The sequence below is a fragment of the Hemitrygon akajei genome, chromosome 3, assembly GCF_048418815.1.
Source record: "Hemitrygon akajei chromosome 3, sHemAka1.3, whole genome shotgun sequence".
Lineage (NCBI taxonomy): Eukaryota > Metazoa > Chordata > Chondrichthyes > Myliobatiformes > Dasyatidae > Hemitrygon > Hemitrygon akajei.
The window spans coordinates 52,697,278-52,710,953 of record NC_133126.1 but is presented as its reverse complement, the minus strand read 5'-3'; the positions used below and the strand labels follow the sequence as shown (position 1 = coordinate 52,710,953).

Sequence of the window (13,676 nt, the reverse complement as noted above, 5' to 3'; positions counted from 1 at the left end):
GCCTCTGTACCTTCCTTTTCAAATGGATCCTTAACATTTTTGATAGATCAGGGGACCGAGGACTATGGGGAACTGACACAGCAGAGTTAAGAGAAAACAGGAACATAGCTTTTGGACTGATAAGGTGGAATACAGGACAAGAAGAACTCTGTCTGGGAGAAGTCGGGAGAACAAAAGATTTACATGCACACTGTTAATGGCAGAAGGGATGCTTTCAAAAATGTGGTTAAACAATAAAATAACCTACCTGTTCAGATAGATGAATTTGCAGCTTTTGTACTTCAACTTCTAAAGCTTCCTTCTCTTTGTGCAAACTCTAAATACAAAATGGATATTATTATATTGTTTATTATGAATTAATATAAAGTATGTTTTCATGAAGAAATGAAATATGTTCTTTTTGGTCTGAAATGAAGTCAGTGTTGGTAAAGCCGATGGTAAACTGCCAATGTTGAGAATAATAATTTAAACTACCATCCAGAATATGCCATTTACATGAACTCAATTCTACAAGGATCCAAATCAAAAGCTCCAAACATGATTTTTCTTTGGGTCATTACTGCAGACTGGAATACAAGGAACCCAAAGACACTACAGAAATTAAATCATCAATTTAAGTGAATATGAACTCAGTAGATTAAATTAAATTTAAATATGTGAAATAATTAACAGGCCTTCATCTCAAACATTTTGCACATACACATGAAGTTGAAGTTAAAAACACTTCACTCTCATCTGTGTTTTCATAGAACTTTTCAGACAATTGAAATGGAATGGTTCTGATAGCCTACCCAACTGGCAATTCCACAGAAACAAATATACAGTAAGAAAAAAAAATTGCAGCTGCTAGAAATCCAAGCCACACACACAAAATGCTGGAGGAACTCAACAGGCCAGGCAGCACCTATGGAAAAGAGTACAGTTGACATTTCAGCCTGAAACATCGTTTATACAATACTGTCTTTTTAAAAACAATGCCAGATTAAAATGATTTGATATTTTGACTGCAAAATTTCATCAATGCATATACAATTTTATTTTAGGAAACACAATGTTGGAATTGTATCCAAAGACTTAATTGTAGTAACAATCAGGAAATCTGCTTAGTTTAAAAATAGTTTCCTTACTTGTATATCCTGTTCTTTTCTTGTTACGCGAAGATGTAAAGATTCTTCCATTAACTTCATTTGTCTCTCTTTTTCTCCAATCCTTTAAAAAGATGACGCAAGTCAAACCCATAGCTCTGAGTTCCCACAATCATCTTATATTTTATCAGAAGTCCATAATTATTAGCAGGAAAGAGTAAATCTTCTGTTCTTCCACTTACAGGCATTTCTGCTCGTTTCCACAGGAGTCTTCCAGACTACTCAATTTATGACTTTTATAGTAATACCTGCATTAAATCTACACCCCCCTTGCAAATATGTAACCAATTTAAGATTTATGGTGTAAACACAGATAGTTAATTTCAGGCAAGATTTCCCTAATCTGCATGATCTAACTGGGCCAATTCAGATTTAAAACAGATGTCAAGAATTCAGCTAGCCTGCCCAACTATTTTTAATTAAACTTCCAATCAGGAACCCAACATGGCATGCCTCCAGTAAGAAAATATTTCACTTCTGGACAACACAAATTGGACTTAAATTACTTTCTCTTCAAAACTGTGGAAAATAGGGTGGTAGATTTTACAGTACTTAAAATTCCAGAAATGCTCCCGACTATTCAATTTTGTAAGAAATTACGACCATAAATTAAGCAATATATAGAAATGAAGGTTACATTAGTGTAAATAGGTTAGCAACCATTCTGGTCCTGTTTATTAATTTGTTAATCTTCATGATTCAGAGCTGCGCCTGTGAAAATCAAGTGGTGGATGCTATGATGAGCAAGCTTTCCAAGAATAGAACCCATATTTTAATATTTCTGCAGTTGTACAGAAGGTCATGCATCATTACTTGATTAAGATACAAGGCTACTTGTGCCTCTGCCTTGTTGAGGCAGAGAATTGCATTTTGCATGCAAGTGGATGCTATTTCACAGTTTATTTAGACTGTGTGCATTTAGTGCCCAATGATCTTAATGGTCTATAAATGAATATTATTAGGGTCCTTTATAATTGTCAAACCAGCATTTTCTCGCAATTGACGGTAACCTCCAGAGTTAATTCCCTGACTTACTTCTTCTGCAATTCTTCAACTACACTAGCCGCTGAAGCCTAAAAAAAAAGGATAAATAAATGATTTAGTAAACTGCATTCTTGAGCATTAGATAAACTTCACATTTTCTACAGAAAGAAAATATTCAACCAAATTCAAAAACATTCATGTTTGCCAATAACCTTTACCATACCCAAAAGGATACAAGATTTAGAGCAAACAATGACAACCTATTTAGTATCAACACAATAAAGGGCAGTTTTGTGCACTTTATGATGTCACAAGATTAACAGGAAGTATGGAGATTTCAATGTCCTAGTTCAGCATACAAATCAAATACAGAAATTGGGTAGCTCAGTAGACTAATGAGTAACTGCCGTAATGCATCAAATAAAAGGTATCTGGAACCTACCAGCAATAAGTCACTTTTATTGTCATAACTGATGGTACAGTACATAGTAAAAATGAGAATGTTTTTCAGGACCATGGTGTTACATGACAATACAAAAACTAGACGAACTACGTAAAAAAAAATCCACAGAGAAAGCTACACTGGACTACAGACCTACCCAGGACTGCATTACAATAAATAATAAACAGGACAATAGGGCAAGGTGTCAGTCCAGGCTCTGGTTATTGAACCTGATAGCTTAGGGGAAGAAACTGTTACATAGTCTGGTCGTGAGAGCCCGAATGCTTCGGAGCCTTTTCCCAGACGGCAGGAGGGAGAAGAGATTGTACGAGGGGTGCATGGGGTCCTTCATAATGCTGTTTCCTTTGTGGATGCAGCGTGTAGTGTAAATGTCCGTGATGGCAGAGAGAGAGACCCTGATGATCTTCTCAGCTGACCTCACTATCCGCTGCAGGGTCTTGCGATCCGAGATGGTGCAATTTCCGAACCAGGCAGTGATGCAGCTGCTCAGGATGCTCTCAATAGAACCCCTGTATAATGTGATGAGGATGGGCGGGGGGGGGGGGGGGGAGATGGACTTTCCTCAACCTTTGCAGAGAGTAGAGATGCTGCTGGGCATTCTTTGCTATGGAGCTGGTGTTGAGGGACCAGGTGAGATTCTCCACCAGGTGAACACCAAGAAATTTGGTGCTCTTTACGATCTCTACTGAGGAGCCGTCGATGTTCAGCAGGGAGTGGTCGCTCTGTGCCCTCCTGAAGTCAACAACCATCTCTTTTGTTTTGTTCACATTAAGAGACAGGTTGTTGGCTCTGCACCAGTCTATTAGCCGCTGCACCTCCTCTCTGTAAGCTGATTCGTCATTCTTGCTGATGAGACCCACCATGGTCGTGTCATAACTTAATTTAAAAGTACAAGATAATTCACATTTTAAATATTGATAAGTTGAAATTTACACCTTCAAGCATCTCTGTACCTGAGTTGCCATTTGGGCATGGAGGTTTTGGAGTTGAGCACTCATTGTTTGCTTCTGTTCCAACAGGTCCTTTTAAGAATACAGAAGAGAAAGGAAATGACTAAAAGTTAGTTTAAGAAACATATCAAACCTCAATTATGAAAATAACTGTTTAATAATATATTCAAATGTCCTTTCCCAAATGTCTGATTATACTTGCCCTAGCAATGACAGATCTTGTTTTCACTTTTATTCTACTTTCAGTAGGTGTTGGGGTTCTCCCACTTCCTAGCTGGACCCAAAATCTTCAAATTTCTACTTTCAATTAGGTCAAAGCACTCTTTCATCAAACTGGGCAGAAATTTAAGATCCAAATAGGTTTGAGAGACATATTAAGGAAGAAGCAGTGAAATCAAGTTTCAATATTCATGGAAGATTAACTACTATTTTAGGAAGGTATGGGAATTATATCAATGAAAATTTTTACTGAAGACCACACTTAGTTCGGAGTTAATTACAAATTAATTGATGAAAGATTCAGAGCTTGAAGTTCTTCCAACTTACCAATAATCTGTATGAAGTCCAAACATTAAGCCTTTACAAACTACAACATTCATTCCTTATTAGCAATAGTACCTATCCAATAAAAAAATATTTTTTATTTTGCTGTGAAGGTATAGCTTTGTATTAGTGGAGGCACAGAATGAAATAGTTTGGAATCAATGCTAGAGCTGTGCACAACACAGAAGATGGCTATTGTGGGATGAAAACTATTTGATAAATGCTGTTGGCACAATACAATTGAATACAGGGAGAATGGATGATTTCACAGTGAACTACTCCTGACTGACAAAATCCTTTTGGTACGTGGAAAAGTTGGCTTATTCTCCTTCCCTTACTGAAGGGCAGAACAGCACATGGAACATGACTAAAATTATGCAATAATTCACTACCCAGGCCTCACACAAACAAAAAACATAATTTTTATTACCACATTAATATGTCAAATTTTTAAAAAAATGATCTATAAGAAAGACAATGTTTAAGAACAACCAGCTATAATATAGAATGAGAATTTTTTTTTCTACTTTCTTTATGCGCCTTTTGGTGGAAATGCATAGTACTGAAACACTTTTTCTTAAAAGGGAAACTTAGCTTTGCTAATACCTGCACTTGGATCTTCATAGCATCATCTGCAGTAGCTCGCTTTTGTTCTGCATTTACCAGCTGCAACATCTTTTGTTCCATTTGTTGCTTAGATAACATGGTATCAGTGAGCTTACTGTGCAGGCTCTGCACCTCTTTGTTTTTGTTGCTAATTTCACTCTCAGCAACCATAAGTTTATTTTGTAAATCTAAAAGATACAAAAAAGCCACAATTAACAAATTAAAATGCATTCTGAACTAGAGCAGTCTTTATTATAAAATATTTGCCCACTTTACAAAAGTACATTACTATTTTACAAATGCTCAACTTCCCTGCAGCTGAATTGTTAGCAGAGACTTTTCAAAATATATTAAGTTTTCAGTGACATTCTTTTTGATTCTCTACATAAATCTTACAATGTTATAGCAATGGTCTCATGCAGATAACCAAGTCAACAATAAACACGAGCTTCCATCATTAACTGCAACAAAAAAGAAAATTAGCATTTGCATGAAGAACACAAAAAAAAAACAAAATTTTGGTCTGACAGCAGTGGTGAGACAAACTGTGTTCACAGCTGTTATGAAACAAATTGCACAGCAGTTTCCAATGTCTGCAGAAAAAAGTAAATTTTTGTATTAGTTACCCCAGTTCTCCACAGGTTTTTATCCAATATTCAGATACACAAGGAAAGGGAAGTTTTGCTGCACCTGTACAGCACACTAGATGAAGACTTACAACTGCATGGATAGATTGAAGAAACTATGGTGTTTTCCCAAAAACTTAAAATAAATATGTGTTCAAAATGGAAGATTCCAAAGTAAATGGTCTTGTTTATGCCAGTTACAGTCATGGGAGTCAAATGGAATTTCCAGGTTTTCAACCACTCCAGCTGGAGCGATTCCAAGAAACTTCAAGATTGACTCAAGTTTGGAATGTACTGAGTAACATTTTTCAGAGTAACAGCAGCAGGAGAATGTACAATTCTGATCCCAGGCAGCCAAACACAACCTGGAATTAGAATCTAATCATAATAATGGAAGATCCCATCTTGAATGTTAAGTGTAAAAAGGCAAGTGATATTTAAAAAAAAAAACCCTTCATCTGAGCTTTAATATGTTAATCATTAAATGTTATAATCTTGAATAATTTTTAATTTTTTTTAAACAGTCTGAATGTTAAAGATAAAATTGTAAAGGCTTGACTGTTGTGATGCAACATAGAGCACCATTCTCAACTGAGTAAATGGATTAAAAGCAAATGGAATATAACCCAACCTGCTGTAACCAGCAATGCCCAGACAGTGGTAAATACAGGGTGGGGGTGGGGCGGGTTAATTCATTTTGGTTTCAAAGGAACACAATCAGCTAATGGCCTCATTCATAAATTTCTCAGAACCAAAATACAAAGTCTAAGTGTGCAGGTGAAAAAAAGCAACTGCAAAGGTAGAGGTAGAGGATGAAGAGAAAATACATTTACACATAATAAATAATTAAAACAAAAACAACTGGATGCAAGAAATCTAAATTAAAAACAGAAAATGTGGGGAATAAAAGGCAGGTCAGGCAGTATCTATGGAGAGAAAAAGCAAACAAATATTTCTGGTAGAAGACCCATTATCTCTTTCCACAGTTGCTACCTGAGCTGCTGTGTTTTCATCACCCTTTTTAAATTTATGGATGCCAGGCAGAGCAGAAAGCCAACCAACAACTACAGTACAACACAATAAGAAACAAAGATTCACACATGCAGCATCACACTCATTGGCCATTGTGAAAATGCAATTGAAAGTTATAGAACCCTATAAGCACCCTGATAAAAAAAACTGCACTAACTCGTGTCAAGAAAACAAACACAGATCTCAAAATTATTTCTGAAAACAAAGGGCTCAGCTGCTCAACATAATTTTACCCATTTCAAAATGAATGAACTGTCAGCTTCAGAGTCCTAAACCACCACTTGCCCTATCACAGCATTCTTTGGGCTAAAATGCAATAATGAGAAAACAAGATTGAAGACTTCAGAGCAAGATTATTTTACCAGAGGGACACAAGGGACTGGTGTGTATTCTATTTCAGAAAGACATGGCTCACTTCCAACTCTCCAGATTAACTGGTCATTGTAAATTGTCCCACGAGTAGACTAGGATTGAACTGAGGGATTGCTGGGGGTGGCATGGCTAGGAGGGCTGGAAGTGCCTCCTCTGTGCTAAACCTCGAAAGTTAAATAAACAACCCCACCCAAAAGTTTTACAATCCACTACATGGACGTAGTATTAAGGCAAAAGGCAATGGTGCCTGCTGTCATGTGCACAGAAACAGAGGACTGAATTTGGGACTGCTTCGAGTTATTCAAGGATCTGACAGTAGACCTAAATGAATATATTTTTGACACTGACTCATTGGGACATGTGTGGACACGTGTGTACACACATTCTGGATTGTCCCCCAATCAGAGGCCCTGAATAAACCAGGAGATTGGTAATCTGCTGAAAGCTAGATCTGTGAATTACAGGACTAGAGACCCAAAGTCACATGAGTAGCGCAGCTACAACCTCTAGAAGGTCACTGAGTGCAAGCAATTTCAGACTAAACTCTGATGTAGCAGGGTTTGCGTGATATTACCTCCTACAAGGTGAGATTGAATAGCATCAGTAGCAACAACACATCACTCCTGGATGAGCTCAATGCCTTACACACAGCATGATTAGGAGAACTGTAAGAAAGCCTACTCAAGTCCCCCCCATCTCAGGATGATCTTGTAATTCCAATCTCTGACACTGCCATCTGTGCATCTTTCAAGAGGGTGAAAGGTATCCAACAACAGCAGTCTTAGCTAACTACTCAAGATCTGTGTGGACCAACTTAGACATATTCAACCCCTCACTTGTGCATTCTTGAGGTTTCCACCTGCTTCAAAAAAAGCATCGATCGTACTAGTGCACCAGAAGAGTTCTGTGACCTGCCTTAATCAATACTTCCTGGTAGTGCTTACATCGCCTGTTATGAAGCTTTAAGGAAATTGGTTATTGGCCCAATTAACTCTTGCCTCAAAGGTGACTTGGATCCAATCCAAATTTGTTTATTACCACACCAGGTTAACAGCGGATGTGATAGCCCTCTTTATTTCAGAATGCTGGCTTCTGCAATTCTTTCTCGATGTTTTAGAGCTATCTACAATGAAGCACGAAGGCAGTTATCTTCAGACAATCTTTTTCAAAAGGAATGTATAAGACAAAATGCAGACGTCTCTGCAGCTTATTAAATCTAATTCTAAAGCATTGCCAGATCAAAAGAGATGACAAATAGTATTCAGACAAACTTTAATTGCTATTCTCCGAGAATTCACATGTAGGTATTTGATGTACTAACAAATAACAAAAAGAGTCTGTGGATGTCTATTTATTTGGATTTTCAGAAGGCCTTTTACAAGGGGTTGTAATATGTGTCTGCTTAACACGATAAAAGTCCATGATACTACAGGATTGATACTAGCATGGATAGAAGATTTGCTGACTGGCAGGAGGCAAAGAATGAGGATAAGGGGGTCTTTTCTGATTGGCTGCCAGTGAGTGGTGGTGCTCCACAGGGGTTAGTATTGGGACCACTATTTTCATGTCCTACTAACTTAGATGACAGAACTGATGGATTTGTGGCCAAGTTTGCAGACCATACCAAGGTAAGTGGAGGGGCAGTTAGTGTTGAGGAAGCAGGGAATCTGGGAGATTGGGAGAATGGGCAAAGAAGTGACAGATGGAATATGGTGTAGGGAAGTACATAGTCACTTTTGGTAAAAGGTATAAAGGTGTACACTATTTTCTGTACAGGGAGGAAACTTAAAAATCAGAGGTTCAAATGGACTTGGGAGCCCTCACGCAGGATTCCCTGAAGGTTAACTTACAGGCGAGTCAGTGGTAAGGAACGGAAATGCATTATACTAGTATTCAATATGAAAGGACTAAAATACAAGAGCAAAGATGTAATGCTGAAGCTTTAATAAGGCATTGGTCAACTGCACTTGGAGAATTGAGAGCAGTTCTGGGCCCCTTATCCAAGAAAAGATGTGCTGCCATTGGAGAAGGTCCAGAGGAGTTTCAGGAGAATGATGCCAGGAATGAAAGGGTTAATGCACGGTGAGCATTTGATGGCTCTGAGTTTGTACTCACTGGAGTTCATAAGAATGGGGGGGGGAAGAGGAGAGAATGGGATATCATTGAGACCCATCAAATATTGTAAGGCCTAGATAGAGTGGAAATGGACAGGATCTTTCCTAGAGTGCACTAGTCTACATCCAGAGGGCACAGGGTCAGAATAGAAGGATGTCCATTGAGGAAAAAAAGATGAGAGGAATATTTTTAGCTGTAGGGTGGTGAATCTGTGAAATTCATTGCCATGGGTGGCTACGGAAGCAAGTCATTGAGTATATTTATAGTGGAGGTTGCTAGGTTCTTGATCAGTCAGGGTGTCAAAGATTATAGGGAGAAGGCAGGAGAATGGGGTTGAGATGAATAATAAATCAGTCACGATGGAAAGGCAGAGGAGACTCAATGGGCTGAGTGGCCTGATTCTGTTCTTATCTTTTATGGTCTTAACAGCTGGTAAGCTGTGAGTTATGAGCACAAGGAACAATGAAACTTTAAAGACACAGAGGCCTGTAAGAGCCCAAGGGTTAAGTATCTATCTGCTCCACTAAATAGATACCTTGTTTTGCATTCTGAACTTCTGTTAGTCTTTTGTCATGCTCTGCAGTTATGTTCCTGAGATATTTCTGCACTTCCTCTTGTCTCCTTTCAGCTTCCTCCTGCAGCTTACTCTTTGGGAATAAAAATAGAAATTAAATTAACTTACCTTCCAAATCATTAAAAGCACAAACATTCTAAAAAGCCTTGGACACAAATATATTCTATCTCCTAAGAGAAAGACCACTGTACTGCACAGATAATTGTAAAATATCCAGTTCAGCTACATAGGCAAATTCAAAAACGAACTACGAGTCTAAACATTTCTCTTATCACGATGTTCACCTTGTTCCATAGAACAAGAATGAGCATCAGGTCATCTTTAAATTACAGATAATCCTATTCTTTACAGTATTCAGGATATTCAATTAACAGGCTATGCCAAAAATAAATTAATCTAAACACAATATTGATATTGATTAACAGACAAGAATGAAATAGAGGATCACTAACATTTGCAATCTAAAAGGACAGGAAAATAGGACGATGTGTTTGGCTCTTTCAAAGAGTAATCAAGGAACATCGTGGCCTGAATGAATTGAATCTGTAGAAATGATCCAAGCATTTAAACAGAGCTTAAGTGTGTTATTCAATATGGGATGATAAAGAGTAAAGCCACATAAAAAGGCATTGCAAGAATGAAACTGAAGAAAATTCCTATACAAGTGAGATTAAAACAAGATTAATCTGAGCTTTTTAAAAAATCTCTTGCTACAGTTTACAGGCTTATGTTACCAAAGAACTGAATGTTGAACGCACAAAGCATCTGCTGAACATATGAGCAAGATCATTCCAATGAATTGTTATTCAATTTTCTTTTTAATTTGTTAAGTTTTTTTTATACCTTGAGTTGTTGAACTGTTTGTTCATAGGAAACTTCCAGATTCTTTTTCTGTGCCTCTTCCTGCTGAAGGCGATTTGTTTTCTCTGTAAATTCATTCATTAATCTAGCATAATCTTGCCGCAGTTTGTTTAGTTCTGTCGATTGCCTACATTCAACATTTACAAAAAAAAAACAAAAAAAAAAACTTGGCTTTACTAACATTCTATAATAACCAAACAGTATTTTTACCTACCTGGCAGCACATTTTATGTGAAAGCAGAAAAATGTGATATTTACCCATTTTGCATTAAACTTTGCCTGTTTATTCAATATTGATAGCACAGCATTCTTTAGTTTTTTTTGTACTAACTTTGAGAGAGGGAAGTGAGACAGGCCTACATTAAGAACAAGATACTTGGACAACTACTCATACTAATCCAGGATAGTTGGGGAATGAGGCACTGGGAAGCAAAACTTGAAACACTGTGGGATAAGTGAGTTACAAATTGAAAAACATATACCTTTCCATTTCATTTCAGTAGAAGGCACATCTTTGAGATCAAATAAGTGTTGTAGCTCAGAACCAAACTGATTACTTAGCTGGATATATTAGCTATTGACAGTAATTTTCTCCTCTTAAAAAGCTAAAAACTTAAAATAGCAAGTCAGCCATCAGATGGTGCAAATTAAGTTATTCCAGAATTTGTGGAGGAGAAGTCAGCTCAAAATCACAAATACAGTCCTCTGGAATCTCTAACCATAACCAAGGCAGCCAAATAATTACATTCATTGAAATACAAGGCTTCCTTTAGGGACCAAGGATTTAATCACATAGATAAAGAGTCATATTCATTCCAACTATGTTGTAATAATATAAACAGAAAATGCTGAAAACATGAAGGTCAGAGTGCCTTCAACATTTTCCTTTACTTCAGATTTCCAGCAGTTACAATTTTATAATATTCACTGTTTTAATAGTCATTTTCAGATTCAGATTCAGTTTATTGTCATTTGGAAACCACAAATGCAATGCAGTTAAAAAATGAGACAACGTTCCTCCAGAATGATATCACAAAAGCATATGACAAAACAGACTACACTAGAAAATCCACATAATGTTTGGCAATCCCCAATCCAGAGTCCGGAGAGGCTGCTGCGTATTAATATCGTGCTACCGTCTTAGCGTGATCCCTGGAAAGGAGCTCCAAATCCCCAAACAAACAAGACCAAAAACTAAAGCTACAAGACCTGCACAAAACCATATAGTTACAACAGTGCAAACAATAGCATAATTGATTAAAAAACAGACTATGGGCACAGTAAAAATAGTCCAAAGATGTTAAAGGACTATAAGTTCAAAAGAAATCACCACACAGTTTCCACAAGTCCCCAGGGTCCCGACAGACTCGCCATCCCACGCCGGCCGCAGAAAGGAATACCCCCGCTATGGACTTCCACGCCGCCGCCCGACTCAGCCTCACAGACGCAGCACACAACAAAAGCTTCGTCAAACCCAGCCTCGCAGACACAGCACAACTGAAAGCGACCTGACCGCAGTGGACTCCCAGTCCGTCGAACCTCTGAGCCGACGACCATCTCCTCCGGCACAGCTTCTCTGAGCACCATCCTCTGCCGAGCGTATTAAGATGGCCCCGCCAACAGCCATCGGCAATGCGACCCCGAGGACTGGGGGCCTGTTCTTCCCAGCAGAGTCCCGGACCTCACAGCAGCAGCAGCAGCAAAGAAGGTGTTCCTGGAGATTTCCCGATGTTCTTCCATGCTCCTACGTCCGTTTTCAAACGATTATGATTGTGCACGGCACCCCACTTCACAAATAACAGATAATCAGCTCCGGAGTGGCTGCTGCAAGCTGCGTCGCTCCGCCATCTTGGAAATACATTTTCCATGAAATTAAACTAATTTGTTCACTTCAAGTAGAATTTCTATAGTTAAAATTTGTCCTAACTGCAATTTGAATTTTCACCTAAATTTTAAATGCATTAGTATGTTGGCTTAACTTTTAACAAAAAAAAATTGTAGTCAACTCATGTGCAAGTTCAATCATCCCAAGTGCCCCTTTATCATTAATGTACTGAAAAATATTAAAAGGAACTATCGTCAGCAGTCCCCAAAGGCTGAGGCAATTTGCTTCCATTTCAGTTCTGTGGATTTGCTTTTGTGGAAATAATAAACAAAACAGTAATGATTTGTATTTATCACTTTAGCTCCCAAGGATACTCACTTGCTCTCCATTTGACTGGGTGCTTTGCTCACAGCATCTCTCAAGATCCTATTTTCTTGCTTCAACGCTTCTGTTTGTTCTTGAAGTTGGCGAAACTGCATGAAATATTTTTGGGATTACAATTATAGAAATGATTCATTATTCTTTGCAAATTTGAAGTTCAAATTATGAGATTAGACTATAAAATTAGTAACAGTATTTGGGAGAAAAAAAACAGTGCAAAAAAAACTTAAGTAATTTTAGTTGACAATGAAATTAGTAGAATAATTTTTATCACAGTAATAGACTACATCAGCACCAGTTCACATCAGAATAAGAATCAAGCTTATTATCACTGTCTTATCTGATGTAAAATTTGTTCTTTTGCAGCAAGAGTACAGATAAAAAGCTTTAAATTACAAAATAAATAATTCAAAAAGAATAATAGGGTAGAGTTCCAGGACCATTCAGGAATCTGATGGAGGGAAAGAAGCTGTTTGCAATTTGTTGAGTCTGGGTCTTCAGGCTCCTGCATCTCCACCCTGATGGTAGAGGGCATGACTAGAATGCTGAGAGTCACAGAAAACTGGAGACAGGCAATGAAAATGTACCATATGTATGTCATATGGACATCTATTTGTTCAAATTCTATGCCCCAATTCTCATAACAAATCCAAAAAATTAATTTAGTTTTGTAGCATCTTTTACAAACCCACTGCACTGACAAATTCAGTCTAACATACCTGTGTTGATTTTTCCCAATACATTGCTTAATTCCAACTAGTTTCAATATTAACCTTCACAGAATTTATCTTGGCATCTTACATCAAATATTAATGCCTTAACTCAATTTCAAGAACAGAAGTTCAGTATGTTTTCACCTCAAGGTATAGCAGCAACCAACATCTAATGTGAAGAGTTTGCACAACTACTGACATGTTCATTTCAAGCAGTCATTTAACTGTATACATGCATTTAACTGTATTTAAACATGCTTTAACATGCATTTAATTGTCATTTAATTGTATACATGCATATAATGTATAATATATAACTATATAATGTATATAGAAATGAGACAAAGTTTCTTCGAACCAGACTGTGAAGCATAGCAGTACACATAATACGCAATAACTTATGAAGTCAAGGACAAAATCTACAGATGAATCACACAGTTGTTGGGTTATGCATCGTAGTCCCCTTCCTGATGGTAGAAAGTCAAA

General features: G+C 37.5%; 1 protein-coding gene across 6 annotated transcripts in view; it reads right to left on the bottom strand.

The window, feature by feature from the left end:
- ktn1 (kinectin 1) overlaps positions 1 to 13,676 on the bottom strand; it is a 184,956-nt gene that overhangs the window by 56,707 nt on the left and 114,573 nt on the right. For all 6 annotated transcript variants that reach the window (XM_073039890.1, XM_073039887.1, XM_073039893.1 and 3 more), the window contains 8 exons: positions 12,475 to 12,569; positions 10,254 to 10,398; positions 9,372 to 9,483; positions 4,692 to 4,879; positions 3,546 to 3,614; positions 2,181 to 2,218; positions 1,128 to 1,209; positions 248 to 316 (listed from right to left, as the gene is read on the bottom strand). In XM_073039890.1, the coding sequence (XP_072895991.1) occupies positions 248 to 316; positions 1,128 to 1,209; positions 2,181 to 2,218; positions 3,546 to 3,614; positions 4,692 to 4,879; positions 9,372 to 9,483; positions 10,254 to 10,398; positions 12,475 to 12,569 (798 nt within the window). The remainder of the gene's footprint in view (positions 1 to 247; positions 317 to 1,127; positions 1,210 to 2,180; positions 2,219 to 3,545; positions 3,615 to 4,691; positions 4,880 to 9,371; positions 9,484 to 10,253; positions 10,399 to 12,474; positions 12,570 to 13,676) is intronic.